This window comes from Aotus nancymaae, unplaced genomic scaffold, assembly GCF_030222135.1.
Source record: "Aotus nancymaae isolate 86718 unplaced genomic scaffold, 86718_ANA_hifiasm-v0.15.2.pri h1tg000044l, whole genome shotgun sequence".
NCBI classification, from domain to species: domain Eukaryota; kingdom Metazoa; phylum Chordata; class Mammalia; order Primates; family Aotidae; genus Aotus; species Aotus nancymaae.
In genome coordinates this window covers 5,000,712-5,018,463 of record NW_026988458.1, presented here as the reverse complement: position 1 = coordinate 5,018,463, position 17,752 = coordinate 5,000,712, and the positions used below count along the sequence as shown (strand labels likewise).

The following is a 17,752-nucleotide window of genomic DNA, read 5'->3' as shown; positions in this document are numbered from 1 at the left end:
TAATTTGGATGTACAAACCAGGACGCTTGTAGGGAAGAAAAATAGAATTCCAGGGTGTGTTCCACATATATCTGGTTGGGTTGAAATATAGAGACTGTGTCACAATGGATGATGACGAGGCTAGAATAATTCAGTGTGGCCAGAATATAGAGAACTTTCTCGAAGCATATGGGCTTGATTCTTTCTTTAGGCTAGGGGAAGGCAGTGGCATTAAAGATTTTTGAGCAAGCAAATTATATAGACAGAGTTTTTTCTCTCTAAAGAAAGTGGCAAGAGAACAGAGTTCATACAAAATCCTTATCCTAAATGTCACAAATTAATTATATTGCATGATTTGTAGTAAAATTTTAAGTTTCTACTTTATAACTTTCAGTTGGTATGAGGAAACATATACGTTCACTCATCAGAGTCCATTTTTACTCACAGCTATGTGTAGAGAGGTTAAAATCAGCTGCCAAATGCAAATAAATTTGTATTTAAATTATACTAAGTGTGTTCCAATATAGTGTTACTTATTATAAAAGTAAAAAATAGTTGTTGATATTTTTAAAGAAATTAAAGCATCCAGATAAGGTAAAAAATGCAAATCCTCTCTCTGGCTTTCCTTCCTCACTGTTGTCCAGATATAGCTACTCTTGTTTCCAATAAAACTTTTAACATGTCTTTTAAAGGACATTTTCCCTTTTTTTTAAACCTTAAGCAACAAAGGAAGCAAAATCCCAAGAATGAATTTAATTGTATTGCTATATAAACGAATATTTCTGAATTAGGAAGGCCCAACTCTTAAAAAACCAGAAGTGCCGTTTTTACTTTCAGATAATTTTTTTTCATTCTTTAGAAGTATAGATACATGTAAACTTTTAATCAAAGACTTTTTAAAATCACATTTTATGCTATATCTTTAGGATTTATTTAAGTACACCTTGGTTTTACAGACTCTGTTTTTTCAAATTTCATTTTTCAACATTTTTAATTCTTCAACATCTTGTTAGCACCAAGTAGAAATGTGATTTGCATTTGAAACACTAATATTCACTATTCAGTCAGCCAAGACATTTCCTTCTTTTAATTTCCATAAATGTCAGTAAATGCCTCTTTTCACCTTTAGGTGAATAGTCAATAGAAAAATCAATTCTGTGACAAATGAACAGCAACATGATTTTACATATGAATTATTTAACAAAGACTATTTTTATCCTTGAAGGGAAAGACTTAAGTTAAAAATCAGCAGCAAATTATTAATTTACATTTATTAATATGATCCACAGGAATGCATATCCATAGAAGGTGAAGAAAATTTACATTTTATTTTTAATTAGTTCATGCTCTGGACCTCATAATTGCCCAATAGGAAATTATTGAAAATTAGTAAATATGTACATAAGCAATAAACCTCATTAAGCCTTTAGATCACGTTGCATTTTCCTCCAGATTGTGAGAGATTTAGTGTTTTGTAACCCCTGATAATAAGTGAACTAATTACAAGTGCCTCACTTTAGAGAAAACACTTGCATAATCTCCGTTTTTACATCACTTTATCAAACTCTGTCTTCCCATCTAATTGATATCTCCTGGATGTTGGGAGCCACAAGATACTTCATAATATAAGTATGGAAATTGAAACTAGATTCATGTCTTGAATGTCTAAATTTCAAATCACCAAGGTTTTCTCAATAACAGAATAAAACCATTTTTTAAATCCCCACACTGAGTTGTCAAGTTAGTAATCACTAGTATCTTAAGTAGCATTGTAATTTCCTAAGAATTACCATTTCTATGAAGGAATCTTCTTGTTGGAAACCTGATGAATGAAGGGATTTTGTTTGAGGGTGAGTATTGCAGCCCATAGGGAAATGGGTCTGGATCGTGATCATTTATGTATCTGTTCGCACATGCTGGGAGCTTGAAATGCTTTTCTGGTCTTCAGTGGTCTTCAGAGGCATAGACATTTATTGAATGCAAATGACTTAGCTTTTACCTTATATAATTCTTTCTTAAGAGCAGAAAGGAGAACATAGTGGTGTTAGAGGTTTAACTCAGGTCACATTTTAGGTGGTCTAAACTGACAGGAGATTGCGTATGAGAAACGCTGGCGTCACCCTAAGTGCTCCCGTAATAATACTGCCCTGGCCACTGGTGTCCGTGGAATGGCTCCTTTTGTCAATTTCTTTGGACGTCAGATTTTCCTAGCTCCCTATAAACTGACTTTGCTCTCTCACTACAGAACTGCAAGTGGAGCCCAAACTTTGAAACTTTCAGCTCTCTTTTGAATGTCAACTTTAAAAATACAAATTATGGGATAACTAGTGTATTATTAGCTTATTCACCAAACAATTTTGTTTTCAAAGACATTAAACTGTCAGAGAGCCTGTACACTTTTCTAAGTGCCTGGGTTTTGTACCTGTTATAGAATCGTACGATATTTTCTGTGCCATCCAAACATAGTAATTTAGGACACGTACGTTTGTCTGATCCCTTAACCCTAAGGCACCGCGGTAGTTGTTCGGCCGCCGGGAGTCCGTGGTGACTGTTCCCCTCTCCTTCAGAGGCTCCACCCGCTGACCATTCAGGCCTGTTTAGGCATGTCTGAATTCACAGCAAGAAATGGGCAGGGACCACCCACACCCTGTGTGATTTCAGAGCAGCCGAGCATTTTTAATAAGTTCCCAGAGCTTTCTAGTGCTTGAAAATCCCTTCGCTGAATCTGTGAATGTGAAATACAACTCACGTGTAAGAATGCGTTCAGGGGAAGCCTGGCATTGCTTGAAGGCCCGTTCTTCTCTTCTCTTTCCTGGACTTGATGGAGCTGAGGTGCCCATTTACCCCCAAGACTTTTTTTTTAATGGACCCACACATTTAATATTGTGTGATAACGTTTCTCCTTTCTCTCAAACGAGGGTCATGCATTCATACTCTTACTCCATTTAAACTCTCTGAGCAAGTACACTGGATACTTTGTGCTAGGTAGACATTAATTTACTCACTTGAGGCTCCAAGGACACCATAGCCCTGTGAAGCAGTAACTAATTCTATCCACACGCAATAGATCAACATTTCTCCTACTCTTGTAATACACATGATACTTTTTAAATCAAGGAAAAATCCCCTTGACCTTAAAGTTTCTTAAATTATTTCACAACAATGCTAATTAAATGTATAGACTCGCAATGTTGCACACAATCTCTTTATTCTTTTAGCTTTCATTTCGGCTACAAAACCAAAGCAAATTGACCAATTGAGTAGGATGAAAGTCTACAAAAGCAAAAAAAAAAAAAAAAAAAAAGTTCAATTCACAGCATTGATGTTAGGCATGAGATTTTGTTTAGCTGAAATGACGTGGCTGTTGGAAATATGTGCACTGATTATTCTATTCATTAAGTTCCATCAAGCTTCATGCATTTTTCCCACCTTATACCACTGGCTAACCAAACCCCTACCACTATCTCTATTTGAACTGACAGTCAACTTTTGAACATACCCTACTTTGCAATATCACGTAGCTTTTCTTTCAGGAAAAAGAATATGTATTGCATATTAAATCCATCTGCTCTTTTCTCATTAACTACAACAATATAAATAATAATACTTCTTTCATCCTACTTGTAAATTAAATTCAAAGACAAAAAATCTCATTGAGCACTAGCTTGAAATGTAGATATTCAAGATGATACAAATCACAATTACTTTAAAAAGATATCATGAATATATAAATGCAAATACATTTTAAGTTGTTGAAGGAATTTGAAGACTCCTGAAAATACAAACCCTGACTTCAGAAGCATTGCATTTAACAACTATTAAATAGGTCAACCCTGACTTCAGAAGCATTACATTTAACAACTGTTTAAATAGGTCACTAAAGTCTCTTTATACTCTTCTTTTTCTTACCCCTAAAATTCAAAAAAGCTCTAATTGTTTTCAGTTTTCTTCCTGTAAAAGTTTCTTTAGTTTTGACTCATATATAAATCATAGTTATGTTTTAAGTCCAATGTGTTGCTCAGTAGTTTCAGGGTTGCTTTTTGGTAATGAAAGAATAAATTATGTTATGTTTATAAGAGGCCATGAATCGTGAGAAGTGCTTTCATTTAGCATTATTTAATTTAGTCATCAGGATAATCATAATTCAGCAGTGTTTAGTGATTTTTTCCAAGTCAAGGAGCTAACCATAGCACAATCATAACAGCTCATATTTAAACAGCACTCTCTACTTTTTTTTAAGGCATTCTTTTAAGTCACCTGCTCATGTGACTCATATAATCCACACCAAGTTGTTACAAGGCAGGTAATTTCTTGTGATCCCTCTTTACAGGTGAGGAAGCCAGTGAATGCTTGCTCAACATTGCACAAGTATGTCACAAACTTGGGTTCCATCCCACGCATTCGGTCTCCAGAGGCCAGGTTTTTCAGCTATACTGACTGTGCTCAAAACCATCCTCCAATTCCACATGGGTTTGTCATTTCTTGTTAGAAAATGAAGTTCAGTGCCATTCCTGTCACTTGTCTACGTCAAATCCTATGGAAATCCTTCTCCCTGTCTGTCCTTCTCCCCTTTTCTAACTGGTTAGGTACCCATCTCATTTCTCAACCATCAGACCAAAGGTTAATTAACTTGTGAAGCCTCCCCAGACTTACCTCCATAAAGCTCCTTTTCCCAGGTAAATGGTTTAATAAAAAAGTTAAAAAAAAACCCACGTCATTTTGCCCTGCTCTGTCTCTATGCCATGTGTAACACTTTAAGACACTTAGGTGTTTCGTTTGTCTAAAAGCTCCTTGAAAAGCAGAGCGTTTGTCATATTCACGAGGCAGGAGCTCCTCGAGCGCAAAGGTTTGCAGATGTGGAGCCCTTTGTACTTCCCCAGTCATAACACTCGCCTTCTGGTTCTAAAAGATAATGATTCTGTGTACAAAGACTATTATAAAAGTTCCAGAAAAGAAAATAAGTAAGTGACTTGTTATCTGAAGTGGGGATAAGGGCTGAAGATAATAAATATTTTAAAGCAATGGAAAATGAGCTTGAAGTTGAAAGATACCACTATGGCATCTTTTGCACTGTACAAACAAATCAGGATAAATTATACTTGGTGTGAAGCCAGCTGACTCCAACCTCACACTGCCAGCAGCATCCTTAATCCCCAGAGGAAATTTTTTCTCTTTCTGAAGAGAAATGATATCAAAACTAAAGCTTTTTGTTACAAAATTGCTATTGCTTTTTTTTGATAATATGTAATTTATTGTGATTATCAAAAATTGGTAAAGGAAGACATGAGTGTTTTTGTTGCTACCAGTAGGACCTAAAGTTTAAAGAATGGATAAACACTGATTTACATGATTTTACAGCAATATTTTAAATACTTTGTACTGTTTTTATAGTATGGGGCTGCCATTTAGATAGCTCGCATTCATCATTGCATTTGTTTGCTATTCTGAAATTTTAAAGCTTTTTCACTATCTATGAGAAAAGTAATTCTTGTTTTTCAGAATCTAATAAGTAAATAGAAATATAGCAGATTAATATTGTTAAGGAATACTGGTCTCCTCTTCTGATCTTCTATTTCTTGTCTCACAGATGATAATTTTAAAATGCCCTCTCGACTAGGTTGAAGGTAGTGGCCTATCATACAGTCTTACATAGAATTTTAACCTTCATTATAACATAACCTGTGAAAATTATTTGGTTTTATTTTATTTTTATTTTTTTGAGACAGAGTCTCACTCCGTCACCAGGCGCCAGGCTGGAGTGCAATGGCGCGATCTCAGCTCACTGCAACCTCCGCCTCCCGGGTTCAAGCAATTCTCCTGCCTCAGCCTCCCAAGTAGCTGGGACTACAGGCACGCCACCGCGCCCAGCTAATTTTTTTGTGTTTTTAGTAGAGACGGGCTTTCACCATGTTGGCCAGGATGGTCTCGATTTCTTGACCTCGTGATCTGCCCACCTCGGCCTCCCAAAATGCTGTGATTACAGGTGTGAGCCACCGCGCCCGGCCGGTTTTATTTTAAATCAAGATCAATAATGTAAGATGTTAGCATCTTAGTTCAGCCATTCTGGCAATTCTTATATACCCAGTGGATTTTACTCAATAGCTGTTGATGTCTGTAATAGAAAATAAGAAAATTTCCATGAAATCCCTCAATAAAGGGGTTTATTCTGAATGTTAATTGGTTATTGCAAACATCAAATCTTTGCTTATCAAAGAACTATGCAAAGTTCTTGTCTGTTGATTCAAATGTGGTGTCCTGTACTCACTACATTATTCAAGACATCGATATCTTCGTTAAGAAAGGGCTTTCAAAGGGTTTGTGTGAGTAAGTTTCACCTTTTATAAGGTGCTTGGGAATTCAGATTTTTTAATAAACACTGAGAAGCTTTGAAAGTGTAAGAGAGCATTTTTTTTTTTTTCCAAAAAGAGAAGCAATGACTCAAGGGATTTGGACATTCTTTGTCAAAATCCTTCCCGACAAGCCTGATTCAGATGAGCAGCTGCTGAAAGTCACTCTCAGCAGACTAGCAGTGCAGCTAGGCTTCTATGGAGTGACTCAAATCTTTAAGTCTGTTCCTATTATGAAGGTTAAGCAGAGGGTCACATCTAGTGTATTTTTGGTCACTATGAAAAGCTGCTGAAAAGAGTTTAGGGTTTAGAGGAAATATGGAGTGGATGTATTTTGCACTTGGTGAAATCACGGAGTTGTATGGTCTATCAAACACACTAGCATCAAGATAAATACAGCATATGCCATAAGGGGACGGAAGAGTAATACCAACGGCTGGGTGGAGATTTGGATCCTGTTTCTCTGGTTTTTATGCTTTACTTTGTCTTGTAAGGAATTAGCCTCTATTTGTATACCCTTTCCTCTACAGTTCACGCATTCTTTTAGATTAATTGGATATTTATTATTTCACTGTGATATTAACTTTGATTAAATATTTTATTTATTCATAAGAGGAGAAAACATGCATCATTTATTATTTCGCTGTTATATTAACTTTGATTAAATATTACATTTATTCACAAGAGGAGAAAACATGTATCCTTGACTCATTGCTTCCTAACGGACTTGATAACTTCGACCGCTTTTCTGATACTGCTGGAATCTTCAGACCTTGAAACTCTATTTAATCCCAGTAACAGCATTTTGCAGTTATTGTTGGCATGCACTTGTATTCTTCATGTAATTTAAAGTTTATAAGACATTCCAAGCATATAATTTATATTTACTCATGGGTTTGCTAATTCCCGTGTTCTTAATTCCCTCTTACATTTCCATTTCTTCCATCTGGACTCATCTTCTTTTATCAAAAAAAAAAAAAATCTTACTTATTTCTTTATATCAGTGTGAGAGTTTTGATGACAAATTTCCTCATTTTTGTTTGTCCAAAAGCATCTTTATTTCACTTTCTTTTTAAAATGTCTTTATTTCCATAGGTTTTTGGTGAACAGGTGTTATTTGGTTACATGAGTAAGTTATTTAGTGGTGATTTGTGAGATTTTGATGCATCCATCACCCAAGCAGCATACACTGAACCCAATTTGTAGTCCTTCATCCCTCATCCCCTCCCGCCCTTTCCTCCCAGTCCCCAAAGTCCATTGTGTCATTCTTACGCCTTTGCATCCTCATAGCTTAGCTCCCATTTATGAGTGAGAACATACAATGTTTGGGTTTCCATTCCCGAATTAGTTTACTTAGAATAATAGTCTCCAGTCCCATCCAGGTACCTGCCAATGCCAATAATTCATTACTTTTTATGTCAGAGTAGTATTCCATCATATATATATATATATGCACACACACACACACACATATATATATACACATTATAGATATATATGATATCCTATATATCATATATAGGGTATATATATGATATCCTATATATCATATATAGGGTATATATATGATATCCTATATATCATATATAGGGTATATATATGATATCCTATATATCATATATAGGGTATATATATGATATCCTATATATCATATATAGGGTATATATATGATATCCTATATATCATATATAGGGTATATATATGTGTATGTATATATATCATTATATGCCACAATTTCTTTATCCACTCATTGATTGATGGGCATTTGGATTGGTTCCACATTTTTGCAATTGCGAATTGTGCTGCTAACATGCATGTGCAAGTATCTTTTCATATAATGACTTCTTTTCCTCTGGGTAGATACTCAGTAGTGGGATTGCTGGATCAAATGATAATTCTACTTTTATTTATTTAAGGAATCTCCACACTGTTTTCCATAGTGGTTTTACTAGTTTGCATTCGCAACAGCAGTGTAGAAGTGTTCCCTTTTCATCACGTCTACACCAACATTTATTATTTTGTGATTTTTTGACAATGGTCATTCTTGCGAGAGTAAGGTGTATCACATTGCGGTTTCGATTTGCATTTCCCTATAAAAATTATAGAAGACAACATTGGAAAACCCTTCTCGACATTGACTTAGGCAAAGACTTTATGACCAAGAACCCAAAAGCAAATGCAACAAAAACAAATAGGTGGGACTTAATTAAACTAAAGAGCTTTTGTAGGGCAAAAGGAACAGTCAGTGGAGTAAACAGACAACCCACAGAGTGGGAGAAAATCTTCACAATCTATACATCCGACAAAGGACAAATGTTCAGAATCTACAACAAACTCAAACAAACTAGCAAGAAAAAAAACAATATTATCATTTCATTTTTGAGGGGTATTTCTTATTCAGTGTAGAATTTTACATTGACCTTTTTTTCCCCTGGTAATTCTGGCTTCCAGTGTTTCCGTGAAGACATCAACTTTCACTCTTAGGGTAGTTCCTCGCTGGGCTGTGCTGGAGAACCAGTCTCCCCCCGATTCTCCCCTAATCCTCAGGCTTGATCCACCTGTACCTTTGATTGAGAGGTCTTTGTTCCTTAGCACTGAAAGATGACAGCAGATTCAGCCCTGTGTTTCAGAGCTCCCAGCCTGGCTCTGCAGCCTTGTGCCTCACACAGTTTCAAAATCCAGCAAATGTTTTAAGACAAGACTGGCCACATGCTGGAAGCCATCATCACCCCTACCAGGGTTTTACTTCTGAAGCACCTCTGTCATTGTAGGAGATTTCATTCTGCTTTTTATAAGCTTTAGCCTAAGGCAGCCATCACCCTTTCAGGTGAACAGCTAAACAGGTGTCCCTTGTGGACAATGGCTGTGCATTTGAGGATGCCCAAGTCTCCACTTAGTTTCCTTAGTCAGATGCAACTCCAAGATATCGTGTGGTTTCTCTTTCTTCCAGAAAAGACTCTCTGGATCTGGAGAAGAGCTCAGAATTGGCAGATGTCCTGTGGGGTGGGGGAAGCAGCTGGTAATTATCAGTTCACCTCAAAAAGCTTCACTCCCTCTGGAATTTTCTCGATTTGTCAGAATTTCCCGATGCTTTAGAAAAATGATTTTTGTAATTGACTCTTTTTTGAAATTTTTACAATGGGAACAGTAACGTGCTGTAGCCTGTTATTATATCTTATCCAGAAGTGGAAGTTCCCCAGTTTGTTTTCTAAATAAGTGAATATGAAGTTGTGTCATTTAGGAAAGATGGTGTCTCAAGAAAGCTTGGGGAAAAAAATCAGTTGACATGGTAGAGATATTCTTCCATCGGTTAAATGTTTTTTTCCTAATCCGGTGACATTGTTTTCAAAGATCACTACTGTATGCTGAATGTGTGCCAAGGAACATGAATACGAATGTTCCATGTCCACAGTAATGAGACTGAAGGGAATGTAACCAGCACAGCACACACTGGTGGAGGATGATGGAGGAGCTGGCACACGCTCCTGGAGAAGCAGAGATATGACTGTGGTCCCATTCAGAAAAAGAAGGAAAGAGGAACGTGGTGCAGGGGGCTCTGATTCTTAGCCTGTATCAGATCCCAGGCAACGATAGTTGGGTTAAGCACAGTGGAGTCACAGCTAAAAGCATGGACTCTTGGGCCAGGCTGCCAGGATCTGTCATTTCCCACGTGGCTCTGGGCAGATGACCTGACTGCCCTGCTCCTGTTTCCTCACCTGCAAAATAACAGCACCCACTTTAAGAAGGGCTCTTAAGATCTGACGAGCTAATGCCTGGGAGGTGCTTGGGAAAGCACCTAGCATATGTGCAGCCAAAGTGTCCACTAAACAACCTCATTTCATGCATGCTCCCACCACCTTGCTTTCTTGGCTTACTCTGCTGAGAGTGGAAGCAATCTGGCTTCTACAAGCATCTGCCCAGCAGAATTTCTCATTTCCAGGTCATTCTGATGTAGCATTAAAGACTAGCAAAAATACTCTTTTAAGGGGCCCAGTCTGCTCTGCAGCTCACTCTCTGTTATGTCTGGAGATTGCTCAGGGACCGAGTAGCCATAGTCCTCTTTTCTACCCTTAAGCTTTTCCTTCCTCTCGTTGTCTGTAAATTCAATTGGGGAGGCTCCTTTTACTAATAACCAGCTCCAGTTCTCTAGTTATGGACTGTGAATATGGGTTTGACCTTTGTGCTGTAAACATCATTTCCTTGATCTCAGCCTTGAAAGTCCTCTTTCTTGGGGCAACAGCAGGCTCAGATGTTGGTGTTAGAATTGGGCCTGGAACACTAACTACCTTTGCTGCTTTCAAGTGACTGTTTTCTACATAAGATCCATAATGACTTATATTCTGTTTTGTTTCATTTTCTCTCATTTTAATGGAGAGGGTTGTGATGAGATAGAAAAGGTACTGGAACAAACCAGTTGGTGCTTTGGAGGTGGGATAAGTCATCTCATTTCCTCTGAATTCTCCCCAGTATTCCCATTCTGTTTTCCAGAATCTCATGTTTTTTAACCAGTCTACTCCCTTAGAATTGTCAGAAAAATTGATATCTGTAATGTCCAGCTGCTACAGACGTCTGGCATCTGGCAGAGAAAGGGTGACCACATAGCCAGCTTGTCTTATGCCCTCGCTGAAGTCAGGGGATAAGCTCGGTCTGCAGGGTGTCTCTCTTCGGGGTCCATAGGGACACAAGATGACGTGGCCAATACAATTACATGTTTTGATGCTTTCCTGCAAAGGCCCGTAGTGTTCCCATCTTTGAGGGCTCAGAGCCTGAGGGACTACACAGTTGCTAGTTTAGCTCATTGTTTTGTCTCACTACCACCAAATAGAGCATGCAGGTAGATACCCCAAAGAGGCTTCAAATATTCTCAGGCACACCTAGCCTGCCTTGAATGAGCTCACTGGATATTTTGGTGACTGCCTTTTGTAACAGCTAATGGTTGAAAACAGTTTCTACATAAGTGCGATTTGATTCTATATTGTCTAAGAATGACCCCTCATGAGTATGGGTCCATTTTTGGGCAATGCCTTACGGAAGGAAGTGAGGTCATGTAAGCCTCATAGTCATGTTTGACTGTTGACTATGTGGACAGATGGAGGAGCGGCTCCGAGGATGGAGTGAAGCTTGAGGAAGCTCTGTTAATAGGAGAACATCTATTATGGATAGAAATTAAGTGAAGAAAACGTACAAGATGCCATAAGAATGTACACAATAATTGAAGGCGTAGGTCAAGCGGACTTTGATTCCTTCTTGTAGCCTCTGCAGGTGCAGCCACATTCACACTCCACCTAGTTCCCCGTGTTCTGTTGCAGTCATTGCCTTCACTCAGCAATTCACAGCCTCCCTAGCCCAGGGCTGTTTCCAGAGGCAGCAGTGCATAGAGATTGCGGAAAGAGGCTGCCGCTTTCAGCTCCAGCCCTGCCCGTTTGTATCCAGACGTTGCTATCACACCTCACACTCATTCACAGTATTTGGTGCTACCCTTTTCCCCTCTTTCTTCATCCCACAGGTAATCCATCAGCTGAGGCTCTCAGAGAATGAAAGTGTGGCCCTGCAGGAACTCTTGGACTGGAGGAGAAAGCTCTGTGAGGAAGGACAAGACTGGCAGCAGATCCTGCACCACGCTGAGCCCAGAGTGCCTCCCCCGCCTCCCTGCAAGAAGCCTAGTCTTCTGAAGAAGCCCGAAGGCGCCTCCTGCAACAGGCTGCCGTCTGAGCTCTGGGACACCACCATTTGATGCGGCCTGAACTGCAGAGTCACAAAATAGAACTGCCTGCTGATTCCAGGCTGCAACGACAGAAGGCTGCCTTCTGACACATGCTGTGTCTTCTTTCCATGCATTTAGACAAAAAAAGCACAGGACACAGACGCTAAATATATGAGATCCTGTGTGCGCGCGTGTGTGTGTGCACGCGCACGTGTGTGTGCGTGTATATGTGTTCTTTCCTATCCATCTTGTGGTGATACACTCTGATTTTCAGGCTCCTCATTTACGGCTCAGCTCCGTGCTACCTCTAGGTAGCAAGAGAGAGGCTGGGAAACGTGTGGAGACAGGCAGAGAGAGCGCGTGGTGGAGGAAAGGAGCAATCCATGCACACCCTGTACAGCTGTTTTTCTACCGTTCAACAGTCTGTTTATTGTACTTCCAATGGTTTTATTATAATACAGTATACAGGACATATATCTTATTTCTTTGTAGGTATTTGTGTTTCATTGGTATGACAAACCTGATAATTATTTACATGTTTATTACTGTAATTTTATAACTTTATGCAATTGGTGGTGCTCCCTTTCTTCAAAATACAGATTTTAAAAAATCATTTCTAGATTATTTTTTTCCTCCACAGTCCTTTTTTTTTAACCTAAAGCACCTCAAACCTTGAAACCACATTGTTGTTTTAGCTTTGCCAGTGTCACCCCTTGCAAAACTATGAACGGAGTCCCATGTTTTAGGTGTTACTCACAGATGAGGAGGCTGTTCTTTCCTATGCCCTGTATTTCTGGATAAGTGGATTGTGCACCCTTTAGTTAAATTTCACCTCCCGACTTCAGCATAGGTCACAGGCAATCACATGACACTCGGTTAAACACGTGTGGCTTCGATACATAGCTGGTGGCATAAAATGGTCACATTCATTCAAAGGCCTGCATAGTATAGATGAGCACGCTGCCGTGCACTGGTTTGAGCAGCAGGGGCTGCGTCACACGATGCTCTCCCCTGGGAGTTACACTGCATGATTCCCTCGCTGTATATCCTCAACCCTCCCATAATGCAAGGCCTCGTTCATTGATGTGCTTTCGTTGGCTGTTGGAAAGTTCTGAGCAGTGGCTTGAGCAGTGGCTCCAGACCACCTTGTCTTGCTTCTTGGAACTTTTTATTCATACCAGCCTTTGAAAAGTTACTGTGCCAATAAAGACGTACAACTGCGTTCTTCTACTGCTTTTGTCATCGTTATTTTTGTCTCCCATGAACTCTTGTGTTTTCTGGTCTGAGAAGTAGGGGCAATGAAGTGGTCTCAACCAGAGCCCCTTCGTGTGGGGCCCATAGCATTTTGCAAACTTTGGACACCAGTGATTTGTCTTACAGTATAGGCTTTATGATGATTTAGGTATGTTGAGACCAACAGGTCTGGAAGGGAGTCCCATTGAAAAGAAGGTTTGTCATACTCAGAAATCCCAAAGAAGGGAGCACGTACTGCCATCACAGGGCCCACCAAGGTCAGCCAGGAAGCAGAGGGCATAGGGGTAGCCTTTTATTTTAGTTTGCACAACACTAGGAAATGGCATGGCAGGATAAGCAGGCATAGAACTGGCTGCTTTGAGAAATGTGGGTGGGTTCTGGGGTGGAGGAGCCGCACCTACCTGTCCGGGACCTGGCCTTGAGGTGATTAGGGTGGGTAGAGGGTGGCCTGGAATGACAGCTCTATGGGAGCCCACAGGGGAGGCTCTCCAGGGATGTGGGCTCCAGATTGGTGGACTTGTATTTGAAAATCACGTTCTGGGGTGAGTCATCACTATCTTTTGGACAGGGTTAACCCTGGGAAGGGCAGCTCCTCCAAGGTCATCAGGGCCCCAGATGCCAAAGCATCAAACCCAACAAACAAAAGCACATGGTGAATGTGTAGTTACTGCAATGCTACTTCGGCCCGCCGACAACCACAGGAAGTGTTCTGCCTGACATCCAGCCTGGCGGCAGCCGAGCCCCTCTCCCTGCCTGTTTCTCTCATCTCTGTCCCTCTGACTTCCAACTCCAGCCAGGAAGCAATGAAAGAAGCCAACTTTCCCTTGATCCATGGCTTCCTGGGCCAAGCTTTGCACACAGTAGGCACTTAACGATCTTGGCTGAATTAAAACTTTGAATTGCATTCCTCCTCCCCACAATATATCTAGGCCAGGGTGAAAAATAAACCGTTCAAGCACTGCACATTGCAAGAACTTGTTTTAAGTGTTCACTGAGCATTGTGGTGACTGTGTGAGGTACTCAGCCCATATGATTCCTAAATCAGCTATTTCAGTGAGGGCTGCTGTAACAAATTGCCAGAGGCAGGGTGGCTTCAGCTTCAAGCATGTATTCCCACAGTTCTGAAGCCTAGGAAGTCCAAGACCAAAGTTTCTGCAGATCCTGTGTCTGGTGAGGGCCTGCTTCCTGGATTGCAGATGGCCATCTTCTCATCACACCCTCGCATGTTCAGAGAAGAAGAGGAGGAAGCTCACTCTCTGGTGTCTCTTCTTATAATGGCATGAATTCCATCATGAGGGCTCTGCCCTCATGACCTAATCATCTCCCAAAGACCCTGCCTACAAATTCCATCATACTGGGGATCAGGGTTTCAACACAGGAATTCTGGGAGGACACAGTACAGTCCACAGCACTGACATATGCCTACAAGGTAATTTTTATCATTTTTGTATTGATACTGAAATTGAAGCTTATAGCTTTAAGTAGTCCATTAGAATATAAACTCTCATCTTTATGATTCCAATGTCCATGCCATCTTAATTTGATATATAGAAATTGCCAATTTATTGTATCAAAATATATGCACAATGATGATGCATGACCATTGTAGGGAGACCTTACATGAAGTAAGGAAGTCACAAACCACATATATGTGTGTCCAAACCACACAACTCTCTATTAGCCCAAGTTGAAGCACGGAGGCCTGTGTCATTGTTAGGTAAACCTGACAGTCACCTACGAGGGTACTATGATCATCGTGAACATGAAATATTTAACCTCTGTGGTAGACCCTCTGCCTCATTTAAGATTTGTTGACCTTCATACACTAAGAGCCAAACCCTAGTAGATTGTAGATAGAGTCTTTAAACACAATCTTCTAAATCAGTGTAGACAGATCCTTTAAACATAATCTCCTTAATCAGTAAGCAAGCCCTTTGTGTTTAATTGTGTGGTTTCTCTGCTGTGGAAAGAGAAGCAGGTGTGTGTTAGTCACTACTTTAGGACCATCTGATTGTGCTTGCTCTACTTACATGATATGAAAAGCAGCAGAGGCCCAAAAGCATTCATAGCCAGGACGGCAGTCACAGTATTAATAGTCTCAAAATACAAAGTCCAAGGCTTTGTGTGGATTAGAGTTACCCTCAGAATGGCTCTCTAATGATTATGCTTTGTCAAGAAAATAAAGAGGTACTATTCTGGGCAATAAAGCACTGAATATTATTCTAAATAAGCAAGATCTCAGCTCTTATGTGTGTTTGCAAAATATTTAATGGTGGTATTTTAATTGCCATCAGACCATAAGGTATGAATTAGGATATATTATTGAGGCTGCAACCTTATGTTTAGCAATATAATTGCTATGAATTATTACCCCATGTTCAAACACTGCCCACTCCTATTGCTTTTTTTAAAAAAATTATTTATGAGAGCGCTCTAAAAACCACTATCCCAATGTGTATAATGAGTTAAAATGATTTAAAATGTATTTTTCAGGATGGAAAAAATATATCATCAGTATTCTTAAATAGTGGTATCTAATTTAGTAGAATTATGCTTATATAAATCTACTCAGTAAAGGCAACAACCAATTAAAATCTAAGATTTATGAATGGACTTCACAAATAAACATTACACACCTTGAACAAAAGGTATATTATGAATTCCATAGTCTGAAAGGATGGATGAACTTTTGTCAAAATTCTATTGCTGTCAGTTTCCAGCCAGACATCAAACTCAACTCACATCACAATAAAGGATATGAGGGTATTAAATAGTAACGTTTCTCAATAGGACACATTTCACCCATCAACCATCACTCGGAACTGCTCAGTTTTTTTCTAATCATTTGAATGTAGTTTTGGGTGAGAAGTGAATGGAATTGATTTCTATTTCTCATCAGGAAACTTTCAGTAAAAAAGATTCTTAAATTAGCTGGAGAAAAAAAAAAAAAAAAAAAAAAACAAACTCTGTTCCAAGTAAACATTTAGTGTAATTTTATTACATTTTTCAAATTGTTTTTAGCTGCACATAAAAATCCATATAATGAAGATGAAAGCAATTAAATTTCTGTTTACTGTGGAATAGTGAGTTCTGTGTGATACTCATGGGTTCCCAGAACAGTAGCACAGCTCTGAAAAAACTAAAAATATAATCTCCACCCCCATTTTTCTTCCTTTACATCTTATTCATAAGCAATGACTTTATAAAACAAATTCTACTACCAACAACGTTCTGTGCTGCAAGGCGTCCATGTGAGTTACAAAGATACCCATTAGATAGCAAAAGATTGTAGCATGCTGAGTTACGACTGGGAAGAATAATCTTTGTAGTTTTTTTCACTTTACCTAAGTACTCCAAACCCCTGGGATGTTCTATTATTGTGGTTCAGTAAGTTTCTCTAAAATCCAGAATGCTTTATAAACTTTAAAGATGATATTTTTCAAAGGGTATGTCTTAATAGGTGCCTATAATACATCACTATCACCTGTTCTAATTTCTCAGATCATTTTCCAGGCTATTTGAAATGTACTTATACTTTCAATATCATTCTTGTGTGTGTCAAAATCAGCACGATATAAGCTAAATTTTATGTAATTTATGGGATCATTATAATGGCAGGAGAAAATGTTGATGTCCTATCATAAGAAAATAATTAAAGGTGAATAAATCTATGCATTCGTTTCTATTGTTGTTTTATAATAGGAATTATCAAATGTGTCTTTTTTTTTCCTTTGAATTAGTCATGGGACAGACACCCTGCATATCTGCCAGCTTGCCTTTCCCTGTAGCCCCAGGGAACGTGTGCTGCTTCAAAGGAAGGCCAGCGAGCCTGCTCAGATGACATTTTCCTGATGTCACCATTTGGCTTCTGAAGTCTAAAGAAAATGAAAGAGAATGAAACTATTGATAAATTCCAAGGGAGGGGGGATCAAAGCTCTACAGAAAAATGGAATAAAACCAAATTCAATTTGAGATTTTGATCTTTTAAGATTTCAACAAACAAAGGGGTTGGAGGTCTGTGATCTAAAACAATTAATTGAAAAATGGATACATTCTGTCATATTTGAAGAGAGGTTTTCTTTCTGAAATTAATTTTTATGATAAATTGCGTTAGACTTCTGTGTGGCAATAAGAGGAGCATAGCCTCCAGACTAACTCCCTGTTACTCTCCATCAATATTGGTGTTGAATAAAATAATTACATTTCATATCACAAAGCTAGTCTTTTGGACACTTTTTAATATAAATGGGTCATCTATATACACGTGTTTTGTAGGGGAACTAGTTCTTCAGACAATTATAACTGCATTTTGTGGTTGGAGAACTATTGTGATTCCCTTGGGCTCAGAAAATGTTACATAAAAGGATGACCATCTATATTTTTAAAAGCAAGAAAAGTTTGCCAGCAAAAGAGAAAAGGAGGCCACAAGAAATCCACTGAGTCATGGCCTCAGATGCTCAGGGTGTCA

General features: G+C 38.9%; 1 protein-coding gene across 3 annotated transcripts in view; it reads left to right on the top strand.

Annotated features, from left to right (window-relative positions):
- MYO16 (myosin XVI) overlaps positions 1–15,273 on the top strand; it is a 700,871-nt gene extending 685,598 nt beyond the window's left edge. For all 3 annotated transcript variants that reach the window (XM_064361880.1, XM_064361879.1, XM_021677383.2), the window contains exon 35: positions 11,833–15,273. In XM_064361880.1, the coding sequence (XP_064217950.1) occupies positions 11,833–12,060 (228 nt within the window). In that variant the 3' untranslated portion in view covers positions 12,061–15,273. The remainder of the gene's footprint in view (positions 1–11,832) is intronic.
- Positions 15,274–17,752: the final 2,479 nt, after the last annotated feature.